The 23,436-nt window shown below is 37.3% G+C and overlaps 1 protein-coding gene across 7 annotated transcripts in view; it reads right to left on the bottom strand.

Annotated features, from left to right (window-relative positions):
- Nucleotides 1-282: 282 nt before the first annotated feature.
- Nucleotides 283-23,436, bottom strand: part of NR2C1 (nuclear receptor subfamily 2 group C member 1) — a 54,422-nt gene continuing 31,268 nt past the window's right edge. For 6 of the 7 annotated variants that reach the window (XM_068400752.1, XM_068400756.1, XM_068400751.1 and 3 more), the window contains 10 exons: nt 21,649-21,828; nt 19,234-19,381; nt 19,047-19,137; nt 17,586-17,770; nt 15,688-15,850; nt 14,262-14,383; nt 11,156-11,295; nt 9,047-9,184; nt 5,164-5,269; nt 4,072-4,628 (listed from right to left, as the gene is read on the bottom strand). In XM_068400752.1, coding sequence (XP_068256853.1) covers nt 4,454-4,628; nt 5,164-5,269; nt 9,047-9,184; nt 11,156-11,295; nt 14,262-14,383; nt 15,688-15,850; nt 17,586-17,770; nt 19,047-19,137; nt 19,234-19,381; nt 21,649-21,828 — 1,448 coding nt within the window. In that variant the 3' untranslated portion in view covers nt 4,072-4,453. Of the gene's footprint in view, nt 354-4,071; nt 4,629-5,163; nt 5,270-9,046; nt 9,185-11,155; nt 11,296-14,261; nt 14,384-15,687; nt 15,851-17,585; nt 17,771-19,046; nt 19,138-19,233; nt 19,382-21,648; nt 21,829-23,436 lie in introns of those variants that run through there. The other variant, XR_011048192.1, reaches the window with a different exon arrangement.

A 23,436-nucleotide genomic window follows, 5' to 3' on the forward strand; every position in this document is an offset into this window, starting at 1 on the left:
AGTGTCCGAGTATTCTCAGAAAAAGGTGGCTGGCAGAGACTTCTTGGTTCTTTGGTTGAAGATTTCTTGAACTAGCTGTCCAGTTTGCAAAGATATGAAACAGAGATGATATTCAGCAAAGCCTCAAATGTAGTCTGAGAACTATTAGAGTATATCTTGATTACTGATGGTGACTCAACCATACTGTTCAAGAGAGGCAACACATTCCGTTACCTAGTTTGGAGGTGGTTCTCCTGTTTGATTTCTCAGCCGGTCAAGAGAACTAGATTAAAGATCATCTGAAAGTCTCTGTTCCATGCAAATAAGAAGACAATATTCTCTTGCCATCCAACACGTGAAGGGAAATCTCAGACCTGAAAATGCAGCATTTAAAGAGAAAAAACATGGATGGGTGAATTTCCCGATTCGGTGATCTAGCAGAAATACCAGATGAAGTCCAAGGGATTTGCCAGGAAAAGAACAGTAAAAGGTGTGGGAGGGGAGAAAGTCAGCCATCGGAACTTGTATCTTCTGCTGCCCAGCAGAGGTGATGGCCATCAAAAAGAACAGCAAGGACATGTTCTAAACACCTGAATTTAAGCAACCTGATGTGAAACATAACCAAGGTTCTTGTGCTTTTGAGTTAACACATCCTAAGAAAGTAGTCTTGACCCAGCAGTCAGCGGTAATGGCAGTCCACACATTACACAGAATCACAGAATCACAGAATGTTAGGGATTGGAAGGGACCTCGAAAGATCATCTAGTCCAATCCCCCTGCCGGAGCAGGATTACCTAGACCATATCACACAGGAACGCATCCAGGCGGGTTTTGAATGTCTCCAGAGAAGGAGACTCCACCACCTCTCTGGGCAGCCTGTTCCAGTGTTTGGTCACCCTCACCGTAAAGAAGTTTTTCCTCATACTTATGCGGAACCTCCTGTGTTCCAGCTTGCACCCATTGCCCCTTGTCCTGTCAAGGGATGTCACTGAGAAGAGCCTGGCTCCATCCTCATGACACTTGCCCTTTACATATTTATAAACATTAATGAGGTCACCCCTCAGCCTCCTCTTCTCTAAGCTAAAGAGACCCAGCTCCCTCAGCCTCTTCTCATAAGGGAGATAGGATAACGTGTATTCAAACACTCTAGGACAGAAAGAGGAAGCAAGAACAGAAATCCAGAGAAAAGAACGTTCTGGGGTTATCTGCTCCAAAACAGTGCTCTGACAAAAAAGAAAAAAAAAAAAAAGGTGGCAAAAAAAGAAGCGTACTGGCTATGGACAGGTGTCTAAATACCCATCAAGGACTACAAGAACCCTGCTAGGGCTTGCAGCAAAGCAGTCAGGAAGGCTAAGGCTCAGCTAGAACTGAAATTGGCCAAAGATGCCAAGAAGGACAAGAAAGGATTCTTCAGATCTGTGAGCAGTAAGCAGAAGCACAGGGAAGACATAGACCCATTGCCTAACAGGGCAGGGAAACTACTCACTAATAACGCTGACAAGGCAGAGGTTCCCAGTATCATCTTTGCCTCTGTCTTTACCAGCATAGCTGGACTGCAGAGCACAGGATCAAGTAGCTACGACTGCATGTGTCGACCCACCAGTAGTGGAGGAAGTGCTGGTCTGTGGCCTCTTGCACGGGCTCAGCCCACATAAATCATGGGCCCAGAGGAAATCCACCATAGGTTATTAAGAGAAGTGGCTGACATTGGTGCAAGGCCACTGTCTATCATCTTTGAAAATTCTTGGAGATCTCTGTATCAGAAATAAATCTTTTACACTGAGAACAATCAATCACTGCAACAACTTGCCCAGGGATGTGGTGGTGTCCCCATCACTGGAGGTTTTCAAGACGTGATTGGACAGGGCGCTAGATAATCTCATCTAGGCTCCCTTTCCCGTGAAAGGTTGGACTGGATGATCTTTCAAGGTCCCTTCAAACCCAGGCTGTTCTATGATAAAGATGGATGAGCTGAGGGATTCAATCGCTAAAGATTTATACCTGTAGAAACACTGGTATTTTCTCAGCTGTTTCTGAAGCTGGACAGTACCATGTGAGAGGTTCAATCAGCTGAATCTTTTGGACAGCTGTAAATAAAGAACTGCATATCACATCTGAGGCTCAAGCTATGGAGTGAAAGATTTCTGCAAGGATGTGAGAGAGATTTGCACAATGTACTGCATTTAGAAGGAAAACAAGCTTTTACTTCCATCTTACTATTATCTGGGTTACATGAATCTGGAGAATATTGGAGTAAAACGCCTCGGAAACTACCTCCAAAATATTCAGGAGTAACATGCTGTCAGCTTCCTTAAAAGGCTTAACACAGAGGACTATAAATCTCCCGTGCCTGTTAGGGCCAGAAGTAGGTTAGGGATAGCACAGTGCTAGAAAGCAGGGTCAGAATTTCTAAGGAGAGCTGAATTGAAGAATGATACATGTCCCATCTGCAACTTGGTCCTACAGATAGCAAGATGGGCCTCTAACCCCTGTGGAGAGAACAAGCACAGCATAATAGCAGCAACTGGCTTTCAGATTTCCATAAACCCTGTTGATGAGATGCATACCTCCTGAGATGCAGAGTAGTCCTCATACTGCTCTCCAGGGAACATGGGTGAAGAGCTTGAATCCTGCGCCCTTTGAAAGGTGGAATATGAATAAGAGCTCAGCTGCCATGGCCAGCTCCAATACTGAAGGCTGTCCTCCAGCAAGTCAGGAAGTGCCAAGGCAGAGCAGGGGGAATTGGTTCCATCCCATCAGGGGTCCTCAGCACTGACTGCTTTGGTCTGTCGTATTGGATATGACCGATGCTGTAGTACAGCCTCAGATTAGAGAGCTTGGATGGAGGAAGATCCAAGCAGCTCAATTAGTGGAATTAAAAAGAACACAGAATTTCAGTGTCAGAGGCAGTTCTCTGATTCTTTTTGGCTGGTTAAGATCCTCAGGTGCTGAGAAAAATTACAGAACTCACCCAAGCCTCATCTAGTAGTCTCTGTGTTAGGGTGGCCTTGGAGCTGCTAGTGCAGAGTGGGCAAAGGCCCCCATATAAGCTGATCTTTTGGCTAAGCAATTTCTGGTGCAACCATGTGTTTCTTGATTGGGTGAGGCTCTTCCTCACCCAATGTTGCCAGAGAGAGAGAAGGTTCACTATAAACAGAACTCGGCCTTGATCCATGATTTAGGCGATCCTAAAGGCTAGTGTCAGAGGTAGACCACCACTTTTACTAGGATACTTCTCTCATTTTAAGCAACAGGTATGAAATGTGCTAGGGGTGTATAATTTCCTGTTGCAAAAGGAAGCAAGAAGCAACCATATGTCAGTGTTACTTGTCAGTGAGGCACATGCCTCAAGACAGAAAAACATTTAAACCCATCCTTAGATGGAGCTATGGAGTATGATTCAGGCAACATATCTGAAGTATCTAGACCCATTTCTAATAAGGAAAGGAAAAGCAGCAGAGACCATGCTCCCATAGGGAGGGGCACTGGATTTGACAAACTCAAATTTAAAAACAATCATGAGACTGGTTGGAAAAGAGAACTACATAGCCAAAGGCTAACAATAATAAAATAATAAAGACATGAACACAAGTTAAGAGGCATTTAGAATGCCTCCATCGTCGTGCACTGAATATAAAAGAGGGAAGGGCAGTGTGAAAAAGCTTTAACTTCTGAGACCAGAAAAAACAGGAGGATGCTGTCTTTGAATACCTGCATTATACACTTCTCTGTTAGTTTTTCATAGTATAAAACAGCTGATGTCTACCAAGATGTAGTACTACAACACAGTATTCCTTTGCATCCACAAAACAGTCACTACTGACCCTTTCCTGCTTCACTTTTTATCAACTGCATCAACATATCATCAGAATATTTAAAAATGTGAACTTCCTCTACTTTCCCTGAAGTTGTAATGGTGTCCAGTGTTGAATTCAACAAGAAACAAATCTCTCTTCAAAACAACAGGAAAAACTGAGTTGGGTTATAAAGGTCTTGCTTCCGTAGAAACACTGGCCTTTTCAGGATGTTTGATCATGTATTTTCCATTTGATCAGTGAGAAAGAACTAGCAGCAAAACACTGAAAACACAACTCAGAGAGGAAAGTCAATTTATTTGTCTAAAACATCAAACTAAGTTGAGATACCTTAGTTCAGTCAAAGCTGCTTCTGTTTCTTCACAAGCCTGGACTTCATAAACAAATATTCCAAGTTCATCTATCTACAAAAATAGGATGGACAATTCTTGACTTTCTTCAGATATCAAGTTAATTTACAAGTCCTTGGGGATCAGATGAAAAATAGGAAGTGATCCTATATTACTTAATGCACTCCACGTTTCCCAAGTGTACTGGAAAGGAGGAATATTAGCCTTCTTTGGAAAGGTGCATGGGAAGGCTTATTGCCATCTCTTGGAGACAGGGTATGTATTTACATCACCATGACTGCCATGGTACAGAATCCTTGACTGCTACTTTTATACAGCATGACCAATTATCTGAGAGTTGTAGTCCGCTGTCTCCATTCGCAGAATATATGGGATGATGCTATCAATCTGAACATTTCCAATTAGTCCTGCAAAGAACAGCTCTTCAGTGATGGCAGCACTCATCAGCCTAAGAGCAGGCAATCGGAGAAGAAGTCTAGACAGTCTGGAAAATAAGTTCGGTAAAAAATGTTACTTGTGGTCACAGATTTTGGTGTTATTCAGAGTCATGTTACCAGTAAGAGAAGAGGAAAAACTAACAAGGGACAATACTGGTCAAAATTAGCTATATCTAGTTCATAAAAGGCTTAAATATTTAAATCAGTAGAGTATTAAATTTATGTTCAGTCATGTCTTCAACAGTACAAAAAATGTGAATATGCTAGTTAACCACATGGACTGTATAAGGTTTGGACTTAGACTAAATAAGGAAATATTCCAAGTAGGTGCAATTCAAAATGAAATCATTAAAACTATTTTATTTCCAATATTTCATTTTGGAAATTAATAATGAGTAAGTAGATGAATAATGTAACATGTATAAGTACATGCATAATATTTGAAGTGCTCTAAAGGTAATTTCTTACCTTTAAGGAGGTAAGAAGAAAATGTACATATTTATTACAAGAGATACCATACAAATCAATATCACCAATGCTCTGAAAAGAGAATTAATCAAGTAAGCATATACGTTTACAGACCTGTAAGTATCATCTGGATATGCTTTCGTTACATAGTCTTGGAACTCCATGTAAGCCTTTTCTTGAAATTTCTCAATCTGTACCACATTTTCTAGACCTGGGTGATCTGAAAAAAAACACTCTACATTGTTCTACCTGTTCTATATAAGATGCACTAAAATCCATTCAGATGATTCAATTGTTTTAATAGAGGACACTGTTTTACCTCCTTATATTTCTTTTCCTCTGTGGTTACATTTTACTTAGTTTTTTTATAAATACAACAAGACATTTTGAAGAGTTCAAATAAATGCAGTTCTTGAAATGTTTACATCAATCTTGATGATACATCTCTGCTCTCTGTGTAGCAGTAGAACAACATTGTTTCAATACACTGACATTTATTGGAATATTATATGCACAAATAGCATTTGTGTGGGAAGTGGAAAAGGCAGAATAAAAGGCTATGAACCATTTGTTTACTAAAAACTGTAGAAGACAGGTAGCAGATCATTCTTTTTCAACTGTTTGGTGCAAAATTTTCAGATGTGCTAAACATAAATTTAGCAGTGATTTAAACGCTGAAATCTAAATCTTGCTAAAATGAAAGGATATTAACCTCACTGCCAAGTCATGTTTGGAAATTATTATCTGGTAGTTCTGAACACTTTACATGGTCTGTAATTTTTATTATCCATCTATCTTAATGTAAATATTTTACTGTCATAGCAGCACGACAAATCGTGAAGATTTAATTTTTGGAAATGAGATCATAAATGAGCTGCCAAATTACGTCAGATAAAAGATTATTTCTAACAGTCACTCCTCCTCTCCAAATATATGTCCTTCTGTCAACAAAGTCAGGAGGTTTTGGTCTAGCTCTGCAGATACAGAAGCTTTCAGAGCAATTTAGCAGTTATGTTATACATTGGACTCCCCTGAACACATCAATTCACAGAGGAATATTTTTCCTATATAGTAATTCAGTCATTCTGAAAGCACGAATTCAAATTTATGCAGAGGACAAGAGGTTAACAAGGTCGTAAAGAAGCAACACATTTTGAAGAGTTGTCTTTGACATGCAATACGCATTGCTTTGTGATGCTGCTTTTAGAGCAATGTCAGAAACACAGCCAGAAGTCAGCTGTCAAAACCAGTAGTTTGAAGACCGCTGCTAGTACACTAGTAGCCATTTATGAAGATGCAAAGTCTTCTAGGCACTCCCTTTGCCCTCATCTCTTTGCCCAAGGCTGTTTTGTGACAGTGAAACAGCTGGCTTGGCACAGAAGACTTGCAGTAATCTTCAAGTCTCCAGCTATGAAAGACAGCAAATCAGCAGGGCCTACTAAAGCAGATGTTCTTACCTTAGCACTCTGCTGCATGTGCAGCCCAGCCCCATCCTGTAGCAGAACAGTAAAATCCCTCAAGCTGTAATTTCTGGCCTGTGAATCATTGCCAGAACATCCCTTCTGTTCAAGGTACTGAACATGACTGAACAACGTGTATGAAGATTTTGTTATACAGCTCATAGGCCAACATATTGCTATTAAAGCAGCTACACATCGTTAGGAATGTGACGCTGAAAGCATGTGAGCTAAAGAAAATTCATCTCATCACGTGACTGGATATAGTCTTTTCCCAAGACATTTTTCCTTCTACCTTTTCTGTTGTCAAATGTAATGGACAGAGACAAATTAACTGAAGGCTAAACAAGTAAATATTGCTTCACAAGTGTAAGCTTTCTAGAGTAATATTTTCTGGTCTCTAACAGGGCTGATTTCTTCACACAGGCCAACAGATTCTGCCTAGCAGACCTAACAGACAAGGTGTTACAAAAATGGGCTTGAGGTATTCTACCATCGTTTTGCTCTGAATATGGGAATGGCACGGACGGACTATTTTGGGGTAAAGAAAACTTCAAGGAGAATTAAGTCTCCTGCAAGCATGATCTACTAAAATTAAACAAGCAAACACCCTCCCACCCTCACTTAAATAAAGTCCCTGGCTCTTCTGAAATAACAGTGAAAAGTCCAGGCAACTCTTCAGTCCTTAGTGGAAAAGAAAAACTGCAAACAACTTCAAGCACTCTTAATATTCTAATTAGACTGATAGTGGATACTCCTTATCAGAAAACTGAAATAGTTCCTGTGCTTCAGTGGATGGTAGAAGCAAACACGTAATGGTAGAAGCAAACACATAAAACCATTCAAGATTCTCCTAGTCACGAGGACTGAGAGCAGGATTATGCTCTACAGTGAAAACACTCAAGATCTGATTTTCCTTAGTGATCCACAATGGAAGAATATCTCTGGAATATCCTCTGGGAATTTCTCATCTGCACTGGAGGGTTCTGACATTACTAATACTGCTTCTTATTTGCAAGAAGGTCTTTCATCTTGGAAGTTTTCCATTAATGCAATATAAAAAAAAAAAAAGAAATGGAAGTTTTGTTATACACTTAGATGAGTTCCTTGAATTCCTGCTGATGCTGCCACTTTTACCATGAGATGTGGATACTCTTTAGAGATACCACATATACAAAAGATCATGTAAATATGAGGGAAACTGCAAAGCAAGATCCCCATAATTCTTTATATATATATATATATATATATATATATATTAGACAACCTGCTTAAAATTTACATTTTTGAAGTGTCCAAGTTCCAAAACATTTTCTCACCTCAACTAACTTCTCTGTGGAAGGGTGAGCAGCTACTGAATGGAAAAAGAAAGTTCTCCGATCTAATAAATTTACAGAACTGACAAGAATCAAATACCCAGTTCTCCTCCATATCCTACACTACCGACGGGGGGCAGGTCACTAAGATTCAGACAGCTTTTTAAAATTTTCTCTGATCTTTTCTATGGGACATCAGAATCTAAAAAAGGCAGAGCACTGAGGATTAAGGAAGCTGCTGATGCTTTTAAAACTTTCTAATGCAAAATGGAGTGACTGAAGATTTACTTTCTAAATGTGACAGTGAAAAATTCCTGGAGATACAGAAAGTACTTGAGGTTTATATATTTTTCTTTTATCAAAAGATTTGGTTTGGGTTTTATATTAAATCCCTAAATTCTGAATGATGAATCTAAGAGCTGCAGTGGACTGATATAATACTTACATGCCTTTAGTGAAAAGTTAATTCTACAAATTTCAAATAAAGAAAATTAATTTCGTAATTTTCTACAATTCAGGTGTATGTGCTACGTAATCTAACTACTCAGTCACTATCTGTTATAACCAGAGGACCCTTCTTCCTCCATATTGTAGACCAATCTCCCAGAAGGAAAAAATAATCATTATTTTATTTTATCTTCACTGTCAAATATATGTACATTAATGTTACTTGGAGTACATTAGGCAAATGCTGTTCAGAAGACAGAAAAAATAATATAAGGGAATGTTTGTGGTGTTCATTCAGCAGAAATGCTACATGTAATGTTTATTTTCAAAATACCCATGTGAAATGAGGCGATATGTTTCTGTAATTTTGCATGTGAGAATCAATGCCCAGAGAGACAGTCTTTCACACAACTTCCATCCATCTCAGCCGGACGTGCAAGACCAACACTTGTGAAAATTAAACTGCAGGTCCTCAGAAAAAGTACCCCAGAAAGGAGGCACAGAATTAAAAGCAATAAATAAATTAAAAAAAAATTAAAAACCCATCCGTGGCAGAGGCAAGAGTAAAACTTAAGTCTCCAAAAGCAGCATTCAACTATTTACATTAAAAGATTAACCCTCCTCTTCCTGCAGTCCTCATTACACACCTTCCCAGATTCTTCAGCAATATAGGCAGTGATTCTACAGGTGACAGTAACTGCATATAATGAAACAGGCAGAAGTTATATGGCAAAAAATAGCACAGATTAAAGTTTTACATTTGGAATAATTACATACCAGGACTGAAGAGGACGATCGCTTTCAAATATGCATATTCATATCCATCCAGGCAAAGCTTAACCATGCTGTTACAGAACTCTTGCAATTTGAAGATATGTTCCATTACTAATTTTCCTCTGTCTGTTGGCAGCTTATCTAAGTCAACACACACATAAAATATAAAATCCCCAGGTCAACACACATGCAAAAAATGTGACCACACTGAATTTTTAAAAATAATGATTTGTATTAGATTCAAACAGTGGGAAATCTACGCCATCTATAAACTCACATACTAAGTCTGAATAATCTTGACGCAAACAATTATGGACTATAATGATCTTTTTTTTTTCCTTTTTTTTTTTCTTCTTACGTTGTACAATCAGGTCTCTTCCTGCCACTAAAGCCTCCAATAATCAGAGGCAGACTAGAGCTTGAAATGATCAAGGGAAAAACTACTTATAAGTAAAGAATACACTGCTACTGCAGATCTATGCTCTACATCGAAGAGTCAAGTGCCATGAGGTAGGTTAGTGTAGTTTCATGGGTTATTTTAGTCAGTCAAAGACCATGCCACTGCTGAAAACCAAGGTGCACTGTACACCTTTCCTGATTTGCATCTAGGGGAATGTGGTTGGTGCAGAGCTGTTCCCCTTAGGTCAGCAATAGCTAAGCGGCCTGAAAATCCCATTCCCTCCACAATCCATCAAACTTGGGTCCCTGGGCCACACAAGCTTGTTATCTCTTGGAGATGCTGCAGCTGGCATACTAAACAACTGGAAGACACTGGATATAAATTTCTGATTTGTGCATTCAAACTGAACTCCCAAATTAAATGGCAAAAATATGTATTTGTAGTAATGATCAAATCATGATTAATGACTACAATACCCTTTCTGGTGAACATGCTTAAAAATTATCTAGAGCAAAGTAAGTTCCCAAATTCCATTTGTATCACTCCTAAAGACATTCACAGATTTATTTGTTAATATCTTTAGCTGATCCGTTACATTTAGTGGTTTAATAAATTTGTTTTAATTTTCTTAATTGTTTTAGTTTTGTTATTTATAGGAGGATCTTGTGGATATTTTTAAAACGTGAAAACCTCTCAGAAATAATTCTTTAATTCCCTTATCATAAAAGGAGAGGAAAAACCTATACTGTTGTGGGGCTGTTTTTCTGCAGCTTACCAATCCGTTTTTGCACAGCATTAACAACAGTGAATTTTCATCCACATAACAGCAAATCACACCAAAATCTAGTCAAACTTGAAAATGCTAATATTTTTGTATGTGCATCTACCTTATTACAAATGTGCTAAGACTATGAACAGATGAAGACTATACTATTTTTGATTGGTTAGCTTTTAGTGCTGACAACCTTGTGAGCATACACAAGCACATAAAGAAACTTAGCTAAAAGACTCCCCTACCACTCAGAAGAACATTTCCTTCACTGTAGAGTAAATGAAAGAGGAGGCCAACTGCCATCTCTTTCATTTGAATGAAAAATATGCAAAAGATGCAGGGCATACAGGATTAATAAGGAACGAAGTATACTTAGTGAAGATCTGTTGAAGACTTGCATGTAGTCTAAAACTAGTATACAGAAGTCAACAAGCCAAGTTATGTAAAGCTGGCATTCAGCTGCTTTGTTTCACAGCTTATGAACAGCAAGGACAGGTGGGTCATTCTTTATATCACTGATACAGAGGAATCATATTCACAGTACACTTGTGTTCTTAACGTTGATGCTGCCTGAAATATTCCGAATTTGAGCTGACTTGTATTAACAGAACAGCAGAATACTATTAGACATTACACAGACACACAATAAAAACAACCTCAGTAAATGCTAACCTATATTAGATGGGCAATTTTATTTATTTATTTTTTTAATTGGAGGGTAACTATTAGCATAGCTGACTTTTGAAAAATTGCTTAAAAATTCCATTTTGTGAACTGTATTTTCTAGTAGTACTTTGTTCCAATACTAACCATAAAACTCTATAAACAGTAAGTTTTCATTAACAACTGAAGGATAAGTAAAAAGCTTCTGCGCAGTTCAAAACTTAAAAAACATGAAGTAATTCCCCAAGTCTGGCAATGTGCACAGTATACACCTTACCTTGCTGTAAACTGCCATGAAGGTGATTAACAAATGCAGTTAATATAGTTGCCACATTCATAACTTGTGAACATTGTGCAAGACCAAGCGTAAAAAGTTCGTTCCAGCAGGCTTTTACTAATGATATGCTGTTATCCTGTCTATTAAAAAATACAATAATTTCACTTAATAAAACCAGCCATTTGCATTCACAGTCTTTTTAATTTGAAGAACACTTCATGAAACATTCATCTAATTCAACATTGCAACCAGTACCAAAGTGATGCCCTGCATCAAAAATATTTTTATTTGCAATATCTGTTTGAGAGTGATTTTTGTAAAGAAGTAATTTGTGTTTTAATGATCTAAAAGGAGACAGATTTCTATCACAAAAGCAAGCTGAAGTTACAGTAAATGACAACTGTCTGGGCGTATTCCATCATGCCAGTTTTCTTAAGATTTACACTACTTTTTGAATAACATTTACATGCATGGACATGTAAATAACATAACCTGCATGGGCAAAAAAAGGTTGCATTGTTCCTGTATTGTGGATGTAGAATAGACTTAAAGGTCTTTTTTTTTTTACTTGAAATCTGGCAGGTTGGTATAATTTCTTAATTAAAAATATATGTGAAATGGAACATGTGAGATCAAGTTCCTGAGCTTCCTGACTGCTATTTTTTGTATCCGCGTCATGTTTGGAGTAAGGTTTGAAATACAGACTTCAAAGTATAAACAGAAGTCATAAGGATTTATTTGCTGTAAGAATTAGTCCTTTTAAGTTGCATGTGTGGTCAATATTTTTTTTTCAAATGCTGAAGCTTAAAATTGGGTATATCCATCCATATTCAGGCACTTCCATATTAGTAACCTAACTTTCAGTATTGCCAAGCATCTCTAACTCGTAGAGCTTAACAAGAGCTCAGTACCTTATAAAGGAAATCCTACCAGTGAGTAGTCAAATTCAGGTACCATGTTTCACAGTTTTAGCCAGTAAATATAAATAATGGAAATTTAAAAGAAGCACAAGACCTATCAAAGAAGAAAAGCATATTAAAGCTAGGATTTCAACCACAAAAATACAGCTTACCTAGGGCTGTATTTTTCACTATGATCCAGTTCTTTTTATGGTAGACATGATACTGTACATGCACTTCTACACATACTTGTCACATCCCCATTCATCTCCTGTCAAAGGGACTAGGCTGAGGAACAGTGAAAATAGGGTGTACTGGCTACTCAGCTGGTGTGTGTGGGGATAAATGTATCATCTAGAGAAACTTTATGGCTGATCAAACTTAAGCAGCCTCAAAAAACTAGGAGGCTGTAACCAGCTTGATGAACATTTCAGTAGGAATCTCACTTGCCTACAAAGATCCTCATGCAGGAAGATGAACTAAGCACCAACTTGTTATCATTAACTAAATCAGTATGCCAAAGCCACCTATCTTGATGAGACTAAGGAAAACATTGCCTGAGGAAGGAACCACCTGGATATAATTACCTGTCTTCCTTACAAAACCATTACTATGGTTTTGTTTTGGCTCATCAACCCCTCTCAATTACTAGTGCCATGAATTTACCTTCATTTTAAAAGTGAAATGAGTCTACAAGTCAAAATTATAGTACATAATGTGCTGAAACTAAGAAAACTGCATTAATTTAAAATAAAACTCCACTTGAAAAAAGTTAGTATTCTAAGCTCTTCAAAAGGAAAACTGTGTATTTATGTTAAATGGTGTTTAAATATACTGTTGCCCACGATCTTGACTGGGACTGTAAATGCTAACACAGCCTACTCCTCCATTTTTTCATTCAAGCAGAAAAATATATTGGGAAGTAACATACTCAAAAAAAAATGCAGATTTTCTATAAACATTTCTTGTTAAATCTTTTTGGAGAGACAGATCTTCTGTACAACATTTTTATTTTTAAAAAGCAATTCCCATTTGTTGTTGTAACAGTAATTTGCAGTGTCTCTCCATTACAAAAACCTTTTAAAACTGTGTAATGATACAATATACTATGTTAATTTGCTATGTACTTTGAAATTCTGCAGGGCAACAATTTCTACTAAATTAAAACATCATATTTACCTGATTTTTTACCCTGCTATTGTTAACTTCATAGAATTTTACTTTTTCTTTCTCCGAAACACAGACTTCAATTACATACAATACAGTATCTTTCCTTAATGTAGAATCATTTGGCTTAAACATCTAAGTAAACACAAATGGTAATTACAGATCATCCTGCTTTTCACAGCTTTCCTGGAAATGGGGACAATCCCTCACTTTAAAAAGGAATTCTCTTTGCTGCCACAGTCATATACTATTTTGATACCGAACTGAAGAAAAACACTGTAGATGAGAACAGACAAACATGATTTATACGCCATTAGTGTCAGAGCTGATACAGTATCTTTGTTTGATGTGTCTTCACCAAATTACTTCTGAAAATAACATAAATCACTTTTCCCTGTTTGAGATGTTTTCTCGTGATGATTGGCAGTGTACTACTACATTTAGCTTAAGAATTTTAAGTGATGCACTGAATTCTGCTGGAAAAGCAGGATGTTATACAAATTGTAAAAAGAATAATATGAATTAGTTTCTGGTTACAGCAACCATTTGTTTTTGGAAAATCCCGTGAAATTAAAAAACTTAATCCCAAATGCTTGCTGAATCTAGCTAAACATTTTCTTCATATAGGTTATTAAAGGCAACACTGTTACTACTAATTCACCTATAAAGATAACAATATTTGGGGATCCAGAGAGGAGCTTCTTTTTGATGACTGCCTGATAAGCATCTTAGTTCGGGATGTAACTATTAAAAAATGATAGGAAGACCTATTTACTAAAAATGTATTGAAGTAGCAGAGTGTAGGCATTTGATTGTTATAGATCTACTCCTTTTTTCTTCAAAACCCAACCGAAGTACCTGAATTGGACTGAAACTGGGAGTAGTTTTGATTCAGAAAATTTACCTTCATGATGAAGATCTATAAAACAGTTTTAATAAGTAGATTTATATTTTAAAATGTCCCTAAAGAAGTCAGTGAAAATAAAAAAATACAAAGTGTGTATTTACAACGTGAGTGAATAGCGTAACTGAACACTTACCCTAAAGCTTGGAAAGATGGAATGGAACGTGCCCAGTGCATGGACAAGAAAAGCAACCTGGAGGCAGACTCACAGATGTAGTGAACGTTAAGATATTCAGGCATAGGAGAAGGCATGGTAAGCTGAAAAAAAAAACCAAAAAAAAAAGTGCAAGTCAGTTCTTTTACTTTCTTCTTAAACAAAACATGATAAGAAAAAATCAGTCCTAGAGTTTCTTTTAAGTGAAAAAGTAAAATTGTTTTTTAAATAAACGTGAGATAATCCTGAACTGGAAGAGTAAAGTGAGAAAACTGGTGGGTTGAGATAAGAGCAGTTTAATAACTGAAATATAATAATAATAGTAATAGTAATAATAATAATTTGCAGAGAAAAGGAAAAGAATAAAAAATAAGAAAAAAATAAAAATAACAAAGAGAGAGAAACAAAGCCCAAGAAAGACAAGTGATGCAAATGAAAACAATTGCTCACGACCAACCGACCGCCAGCCAATCCCTAAGCAGTGGCCCCCCTGCCAACCTCCCCTCTAGGTTATTGCTGAGCATGATGTCATATGGTGCAGAATATCCCTTCAGTCAGCTGGGGCCAGCTGTCCCAGCTGTGTCCCCTCCCAACTTCTTGTGCACCCCCAGCCTGCTTGCTGGCTGTGTGGGGTGAGAAGCAGAAAAGACCTTGACGCTGTGCAAGCACTGCTCAGCAGTAACTAAAACATCCCTGCGTTATCAACATGAATTTCCAGTACGAATCCTAAACATAGCCCCTTACAAGCTACTGTGAAGAAAATTAACTCTATCCCAGCCAAAATCAGCACAGAGAGGCAAAGTTTAATAAAATGCCTGGTACTGAAGAGGTTTTCAGATGAGCAAGCTTTTTGATTTGTCCATGAATAAGATGATGATGAAAAAAATGGATAGAACAATTTCTGCAGGCTCGTAAAATGAGAAATAAAGCCAGAAAATATATGGCTCACTAAAAAAGAAACTGTATTTTCCCTTAATGATTAAAGTCAATTAATACTATACTAAAATAGGGTATATACACAAAGGAGAAACTGACAAATACACTTAAGAGTCTCAAGGTCCACTTGCAGATTGCATCAGATCCACCTGTTAAGAAGTGAGAATATGGATGCTGACTCTTTGCTTTGTGCGACTCTTGGCTGTGTAAATCCTTTTGCGTGGATTACCTAGTATTTTTAAGGTAAGAAGCTATAAAATAAACAGTGCAGCTAAACCACTGATGAGAGTTGTACATTTTCCCAAATAGTTAACCCGTGAACAAAAGCGGTGCATTCGTCAGAAATGAATGCCAATACCTGAACGAACAGTTAATTCAAAAATTCAGAAATTCAAAATAAGATTTAGATCATTGTTTTATATTACTATGTTAAAATGGTTATAAACAGTCAACAGTAAAAATTATTAAGTACCCTGAATGCTACATGTGCATCACTGAGTAGTGGCCCCTCTATTTCAACAATATTCATGCTTGTTTCTCCACCCATCAGCTGTACCCCAGCTTCCATACTTTCAGAGTTCTGGCACGCTGCACTCTCTCCTGGATTTAATGCTTTTGCAAGAGTATCAAACGCCCTGTAAGATCATAACAAACAAACAAACAAAAATAAAATAAAATTAAAATTTAGAGACCGTTTCAATTTAGGAGGAACCTGCACACTTCCGAAACCTGTATTTAGATATCTGTTTCAAAGAACCAGCTTTGGAAAACCGAAGTCAGTAGCATGCTTTTCCTGCCACCCCAGCAAACAAAAACCCTGAAAACTCCAGCTTCCAGCGGCTCTGAAACAAAAATTAGCAGCAGATTCTGTTCACACTAGTTGCCAACAAATTCACAGTTTTGACATATTGATTGTGCTGCTGAATCACAGTTTGCCTTTGAAGATCTCGTTAGTGATGTTTACTGAGAGTGCTGGCGTGAGTGTTTTGAGTACGTTTGTCAGACTGCTGTTAAAGCAACTTAATGCACGTGTAAATTTTACAGACTTTTGCTGCTATGAAGCACAAATGGAACAAGGATTTTTTTAAGTAATGAGTTCTGCTTAGGTTATTCAACTTAATTTAAAAAGGCTGTTCCGAAATACGTAAGAAAAAGCACTCTCATGCTTTCAACACCATCCTTAGTATCTTTTGATGTGTGGCAGTAACTCCTGTGAAGACCAAGTCACATGCACAAACATTACAGGGGAGATACCAGGAAGAGCACAGATATATTATTCATTGCTTTGCTGCCTGATAACAGATCCATTGTTTTTCTCTGCATGAGTACACCTGAGAACCAAAACCGATATATATTCAATCAAAAATATACAGATTTGATCACTGCCTACAGACAGATGACATATCCTGAGCAGTATCATTTGTGTACAGCGTTGCGCGAAAAACTTAGGCACAGAGGTCTGAAAACTTTACAAAAGCTGATTAACAGGTTGTATTTAGAACTGATCCTCAATTTATAGAGACATGTTTATTACCACAGAATCTAAAATCACTGATTTAATGCCAAAGTCTGGATTAGAATTTTGCCACCTTCTCTTCCTCCACGCTCCCTAGCAGCAGAATGCTAGCAGCAAAATTGTACACTAAATTTGTGTCAGCAAAAGTGGAAGTTTAATTACTAGCTGCAAGCAATGGAATATAATAAAATACATGAAAAAAAAAAGGATGGATAAAACTTGCTTCCTGAAATCCCTTAAACTCCTTTTCTTCAGTAAACATGTGTCTGTTAGATGAAGCTGGCATAGGGCCTGGGAAGGAAATAAAAGATTTATATAAAAATTTTGATTTGTGCTTGGGTTACGACTTCCCTTTTACAGAAATATTTAACTTGAACCTCCCCACTGGAAATCTATTAGGTAAGTAATCCACTGGACAGGAGTACGCATTAAGCTGAGTCAGAGCTCCTTCAAGCTCTATGGCTGAGATAACTTGGTGCCTTGGCACAGTCAGATTTTTAAAACGGAACAGAAACACTGAAGTTGGCAAAAGCAAGCACCTGAAAGTGCCAGGAAATAAAGAAATTAAAGATTATCGTGCAACCTTATTACTACATCTTTTTGAACAGCTGTAGTATTGAATGAAGTTTATCAGCATGTACAACAATACCATTTACACAGTATATTCTTATATTCTTTACCTAGGAGGACACAGCAAAGGCCCAGATCAGCACCTGTATAAAGTCACATTGACTTTCTAAGCAGCATATAAAGAAAGGAGCAGAACAAATGCATTCTGCATCTTCTACATGAGCTCAGGCTGTTATTTTTAATGCAGTTAAATTACCTATATTTTCAAGTGTAACATGTCTTACCTTGTAACATCACTACTAGCTTGTTCTTCCTGCTGGAGTTCAGATAATGATGCATCTCCATTACTTAAACTCTCAATCATAGATAGCTCTGTACTGCTTTGTGACATGTCTTTGCATTTACTGAGATTTGCTAATGAAGTCACCACGTTTGCCAGTGTACTTAGATCTCCCTGACATGCTTCAACCTAAGGGAAAAGTAGAGTTTTTAATTCTCTCATACTGGCAGCAGTTAACTTGTAGTAGAAGAATGTAACTTTTACATAAATGAGGAATCGAGCATGTGAATAGACCTGTAAGAAAATTATTGTTTTCAGTAAATGGGTAGTCATAACGCAGCAATTAGACACTGCACTGCTTGTAAAATATGAACTATTTAGACATTTACTTTTTCAAATAATAGCTATCTATTTCTTTCGGAAAGAATGCTACAGATTGTAAGCAAGTGCAGAAAGAGAATTTATCATCTCCACTCACTAGTCAGTCACCAGGACTCTAAGACTGCACTAGATTTTATTTTTAGCATCTTCCTTCCTTCCTCGTGTGAGTGAGTCAGTAGTAATAGGGTAGCAGAATGTTCGGAAAGAAGGAATGGATAAAAAGTCACCTTTAAAAGCAAGCAGAAAAAGAATTCTGCTGCCGCCTTTTTGGGTTTTATATCTTTATTTAACTGCAAGAGAATAAGGTGATCCAGTAGTGACTAGCAACTCAGAGAGGCAGTAAGACATGTTTCCCACGCTGCCCCACCAAAAAATTAATAAGTGCATGATTACAGACAAGTATGCTGCCACTAATAGCAGCAAGCTACATGTAATTTAGCTTGCATTGTCATAATCTACAGATAGAGCCAGAAAAGTGAAATGGAATAAAAAACTTTTGATGAGGCCCTTTGCAGACAGAGCAAGCAAGGCACAATGCATGAAAACAGTATGAGGTAATTTAATATCAGCTAGAAAAATACAAAAGCTTCCTACTGTGCATGTGTAGGGAAGTTATCGCATGGCTTTAGTGGATCACTAAGTGTAACAAAATGGAAACAAAGGAAAAACAGCTCAGAAATAAGACTGTTGCTGAGATAGCTCTTATTAGCTTTGCAAAAAAAATAGTGATTCAGTGGAAAAAAACCTAACAGCATTTATGAGATGCACTGTGATAACACCATGTGAAGTTTTGCAAACACCTCACTCTATTGGTACAAAAGAAATATCCAAGTGTCATGATTGCCCAATACAAAGAAAAATATCGCAGCCCTTAAAGCTCTATAAAAACGTGGATGAAGGCACTCTGTAGATATTTACTATGGAAGGCTAAAAGCATTCTTGTGAAGAGAAGGCATCTGCAACACTGGCTAATGTTGTAAAGGAGTGTTTTAAAAATGAATTTAACAAAACATAAGTACAACAAAACGGAACACCCTTCCCTCCTATATACAAAATTTAATACATCAGTCATATCATCATATACCTTATCTGGAGTCATCAGCACAGTAGGCTCACTTTTTATTGCGGACTGATGAATGTTAACAAACATTCCCGATTCCAGCAGACCTGTTGATCTGACACAAAACAGCACACATATTAGTTTCGATTAATTTTAAAATTAATTTTTCCTGTTTCACAAAACAGAGCTGCTTCGAGTAGAATTTGCATACCTTGCTGTTTCATTGTCTGTTACAAAAGTTGGAGTTGCAGCTAATGGACTACGAAGATCTTTCCGAATGTAGATCTTTTCTGTAGAAGCTGCACAGTTTGAAGATTTTTCTCTTGACACTTCAATAGGTTTCCTCTCACACTGCACAGCTAACAAAACAATATGCAACTATTAAGTCACATCCCAAATTACAGACTCAGAAATAATCCTTTTTTTCTCTCTTTATTTAATCTGCAATTTTAATAATGATTCTGAAAATAACGAAAAAAAAATCCCATAACCAATAAGCTAACAACATGGGTAAAAAGCAACACACTGATTTGATTTGTTCTTAATGAAATGATGTAGTAGTCAAAGTCTGCGACCAAACATATAGACACTTAATTTTTCAAGTTTCAATTAAGGAAGAAATCCCCTTATACCTTATTTTTAATTTGGATCTTTAAGTGGAGGCTTATAGCTTCTCCTTCTCTCAATTTCACTGTCCCACACTCTCAGTTCATTCGTAAAGGACTCATGGTACCCTCTTCCATGGACTGGGAGCCTGGGTTGAACCGAGGTAACTTTATGCACTTAAAGATGTTTCCCAAGTTAGGAGCTTACACAATACAGAGAGAAAGGCACGTTCACAAAGCTCAGTTCAGACCATTTAAGATCTGGGCGACATCCTGACCCACAATCACTGACTTCAGAGAAGAAGCAGATTTTTAATTTGAATAGTTCAGTGAAACTAGGTGGAATGAATTTGGGCTTTAGTTTACAGATACATCATCTTGCTTTGGATGGATGAGAGAACATTAAAGTGAAACTTAACAGTATTATACCCTATGGGGAACTCTCTAGCTCTGTGGAATAAAGCCAAAAGAAACCAGTTTACAGTTTGATTTTAAAAGTTTGAAAGGAAAATTTAATTTCTGGAAAAATAATATAATAATTTCTGGAAAAATAATATAATAGTAACATAACACTGTTACTGTAAAACTTAATTAATAAAAGGTATTTATAAAGTACAAATATTTTAAGAATATGCAGTAAGTTGTTCTTCCACAATTTTAAAGTGGTGCAAGTCATTTTATAGATTGGAATAAGATCCTGAAAGAGAGTCACAAACCAGGTCTATATGTCATTTAAAATATGCATCAGTTCACCAGCCTGATAAGCACTGGCTACTGGCTAGCAGAGCCTCTTTAATATTGTATTGCACATAGAAACTATTTAAGCCTATAAAGAGGATCCTGAATGTTCATTATTTTAAAACACAAAGGCACACAGGAAAAAACTACTATTTTCTTCAGTTATGCAGTTTTGGAAAATGTGTAACTAAACAAAAAAATTAAAAAGCTTTCAAGTTAGTGGTAGACGGTGATGCTATTCGAATTGTTACATTGATAAGTATCATAAAAGCAAATGTCATAATATCAAGTATTGACAATGCTGTCAAAGCCAGCCCGTAACCCATGAATGGTGCTTTGAAAGGGTGGGAGTTGGAGGCAAAAGTCCTTTATCTTCCTTTGCTAACCCTATGCTCACTAGCTGGATCTGAGTTTGCTGAGAACAGGCCAAGACTTCTTCAAGGAACAAATAATCCTACCGAGGGAGCTACAATACAAGACAGTGCTGACTTCTTTCCTCTCCCCACTCCACTGAGGAACAAGACTTCTTATCCCAAAACAAGCCTCTCCTCCGCTCAGTATTCCCCCGTGACCCAGAGATCGTTTTCCTGCCTTCTGACCCCCAACCCCAGCGATTTTGTTCTGCTTGGAAAGTCTTCTGTAGAGAGGCAAAGCACTGCCAGCAGAACTAGAGGGTAAAGGGGTGAAGACCCACTTTCACTCCCCAGCTTTTTCTCCCTTTCTGAATTCATTTCCTCTGCGCTGGGAAAGTGTTACTGGCTTCTGCTGACAGAAGCAGGGTTGTAAGGACGGGAATGTCCACAGAGGTTCAAGAGGGTCAGCAAAATAGAGCTGGATGGCAGGGAGCAAAGCACAAGACTAATACTGTGAGTATAACAGCAGTGTGGGAGTATCAGGGCTGAAGAATTCATCTATTGCTTGATTTTCTGTGTATTTAGTATTCTGATACTGCTGTGGTATTGCAATATGACTACATCCAATGTATAGAAATCTAAAAAGGAAGATGGAATCTGCAGGAATCTGTAAGACCTGAACTCGAGATCACGATGGATCTCTGCCTCGTGAACAACTGTCTCTGCAGAGCTTTGCCAAGAGCGAACAGCAATTGCCAGCAGCCTCAGTTGTGGAAGAAGTGACGAGAAGGCACAAAGATTTGAAACATTCAGTAGCTTAATTTACACATAGAAAAACTGAACAATTTGTATTAATACAAAGCATATCTTTTGTGGCACAAACTTTAACACAGCTGCCAGCTAAGATAATTTACTCAGATTGAGACTTACAATCTTGTTTCATCCCAAATGCGATGCATCTCTGCAGCCTACAGTACTGACATCGATTCCGGTGGTGTTTGTTAATGACACAGTCTTTTGTTCCTCTGCACGAATAAACTAAATTCTTCCGTATACTCCTTTTAAAGAATCCTTTGCATCCCTCACAAGTTACTGCTCCATAGTGACGCCCTAGTTACAGAACAACATAAATCACATTAATTTTACACTGTAATATTATCTTTTAGTGTTTATATTTATTAAAAACAAAATATTTGTTATTTTACCTGTTTTTTTTACAGATCTTAAAATATATCATCTCTATAAAACAACATAAAAAAGCAAGTGAACCATTTTTCTAGTTCAAAGCACTTAAACAGGCCAAATTTTACAAATAGGCAAGATACTTATGAAATTCTTGCTGAATCTGTTGACAGCAGTGTTTAAAAAAGCTAAGAAAACAGGTTAGGAAGAACATAGAAGAAACTCTTTTAATTTATAAATTCTTTAGCAATTTTTTTTAAAATGTCCCTACAGTCAAGCCCTGTTATTGCTCATTACAAATTCAGCTGTCAAAATTGTATGCATTAAATCTAATGGAACCATGGAAAGCACAAACATGGCATTTGACAGCAGTAGGCAGTCACTCCAGAGCTTTACTTTCACCTGTCATTTTCCTAACAGGGTAACAGTACCATCCTTAAGTTCTTTCAATAAAATGTCAATGAGAGAATAATCTAAAAGAGGTAAATAATTTTAAAAAAAAATCAGTTCTTCTGTGAATTTTCTAATATATAATACTAACATATAAAAATTTCTAGGATATACTACAGAAAAAAAGTAAAGTTTAAAAAATATTTTTCAGAAGTAAATTGTTTTGATTCTGCTATAGCACAAAATACAAGTATTACTAAAAAGTACTGGTTTTGATTAAGGCATGCCTGGCATTTCCAACAATTTTAATTCTATGATCCTGAAGAAAAAAAAAAAATCTAAAACCAAAGATCACTGACAAACACTCAAAATACATACTGTGGAGGCACCAAGGCTGCTCTCTGAACTAAGCAGGGCACATTACAGAAATAAATATCAAATACGAACCAACGTAAGGGAACATATATTTTTAGATTCTTTCCTTACTCCTCACAAACTTTTTTTAGATACATCAATCTTGCTGCCTGAAGTTCTGAAGCTTCTAGAAATTCTGATAGGTTTACTAGATTCCTTTATAACAATCATATTACCACACTACCAAAATGTTAAGTTTAAGAAAATTTATTTTATATTAAAAGAATATCACTAAGAGTAACATTTTAACAGCAGCTGGATTGTGAATACTTAATTTCCATCCTGCAAAGTGCTTGGGCTGCTTCTTCACCCGCTCTTTGATGTAGCTTCTTGGACTTCAGCTTGGAGGTGACTACAAAGCAGTCTGGATGACACTGCTTGTCACACGGGAGGCTCCCCAGAACCTGTAGCTGCTCAGGGCCACGTGGCACTATCCCCAAATTCACTACCCTGAAATCTCAATGACCCTGGAACCAGGACAGGAGGAATAGCTCCTGGGATCTCCGGCCTCTCAAGGAATACTCCAGCCCTCCACAGTGGAGCCAGAGGGGTCTTGCCAACTGGAACAGACTAACCAGATCTTTGCCTTATGTTTGGCAGAAATCTCCTTTGAGATGGGTGAAATCCGACATTTAGAGCTCTAGGAACTGGAATTTTTATGCTAAACTTTGCTGCAGTAGAAAATTTTTTATTGGCTGTATTTTCTAGGAAGTTTGCTCTACATCCTACTAC

This window comes from Nyctibius grandis, chromosome 5 (genome assembly GCF_013368605.1).
Source record: "Nyctibius grandis isolate bNycGra1 chromosome 5, bNycGra1.pri, whole genome shotgun sequence".
NCBI lineage: Eukaryota > Metazoa > Chordata > Aves > Nyctibiiformes > Nyctibiidae > Nyctibius > Nyctibius grandis.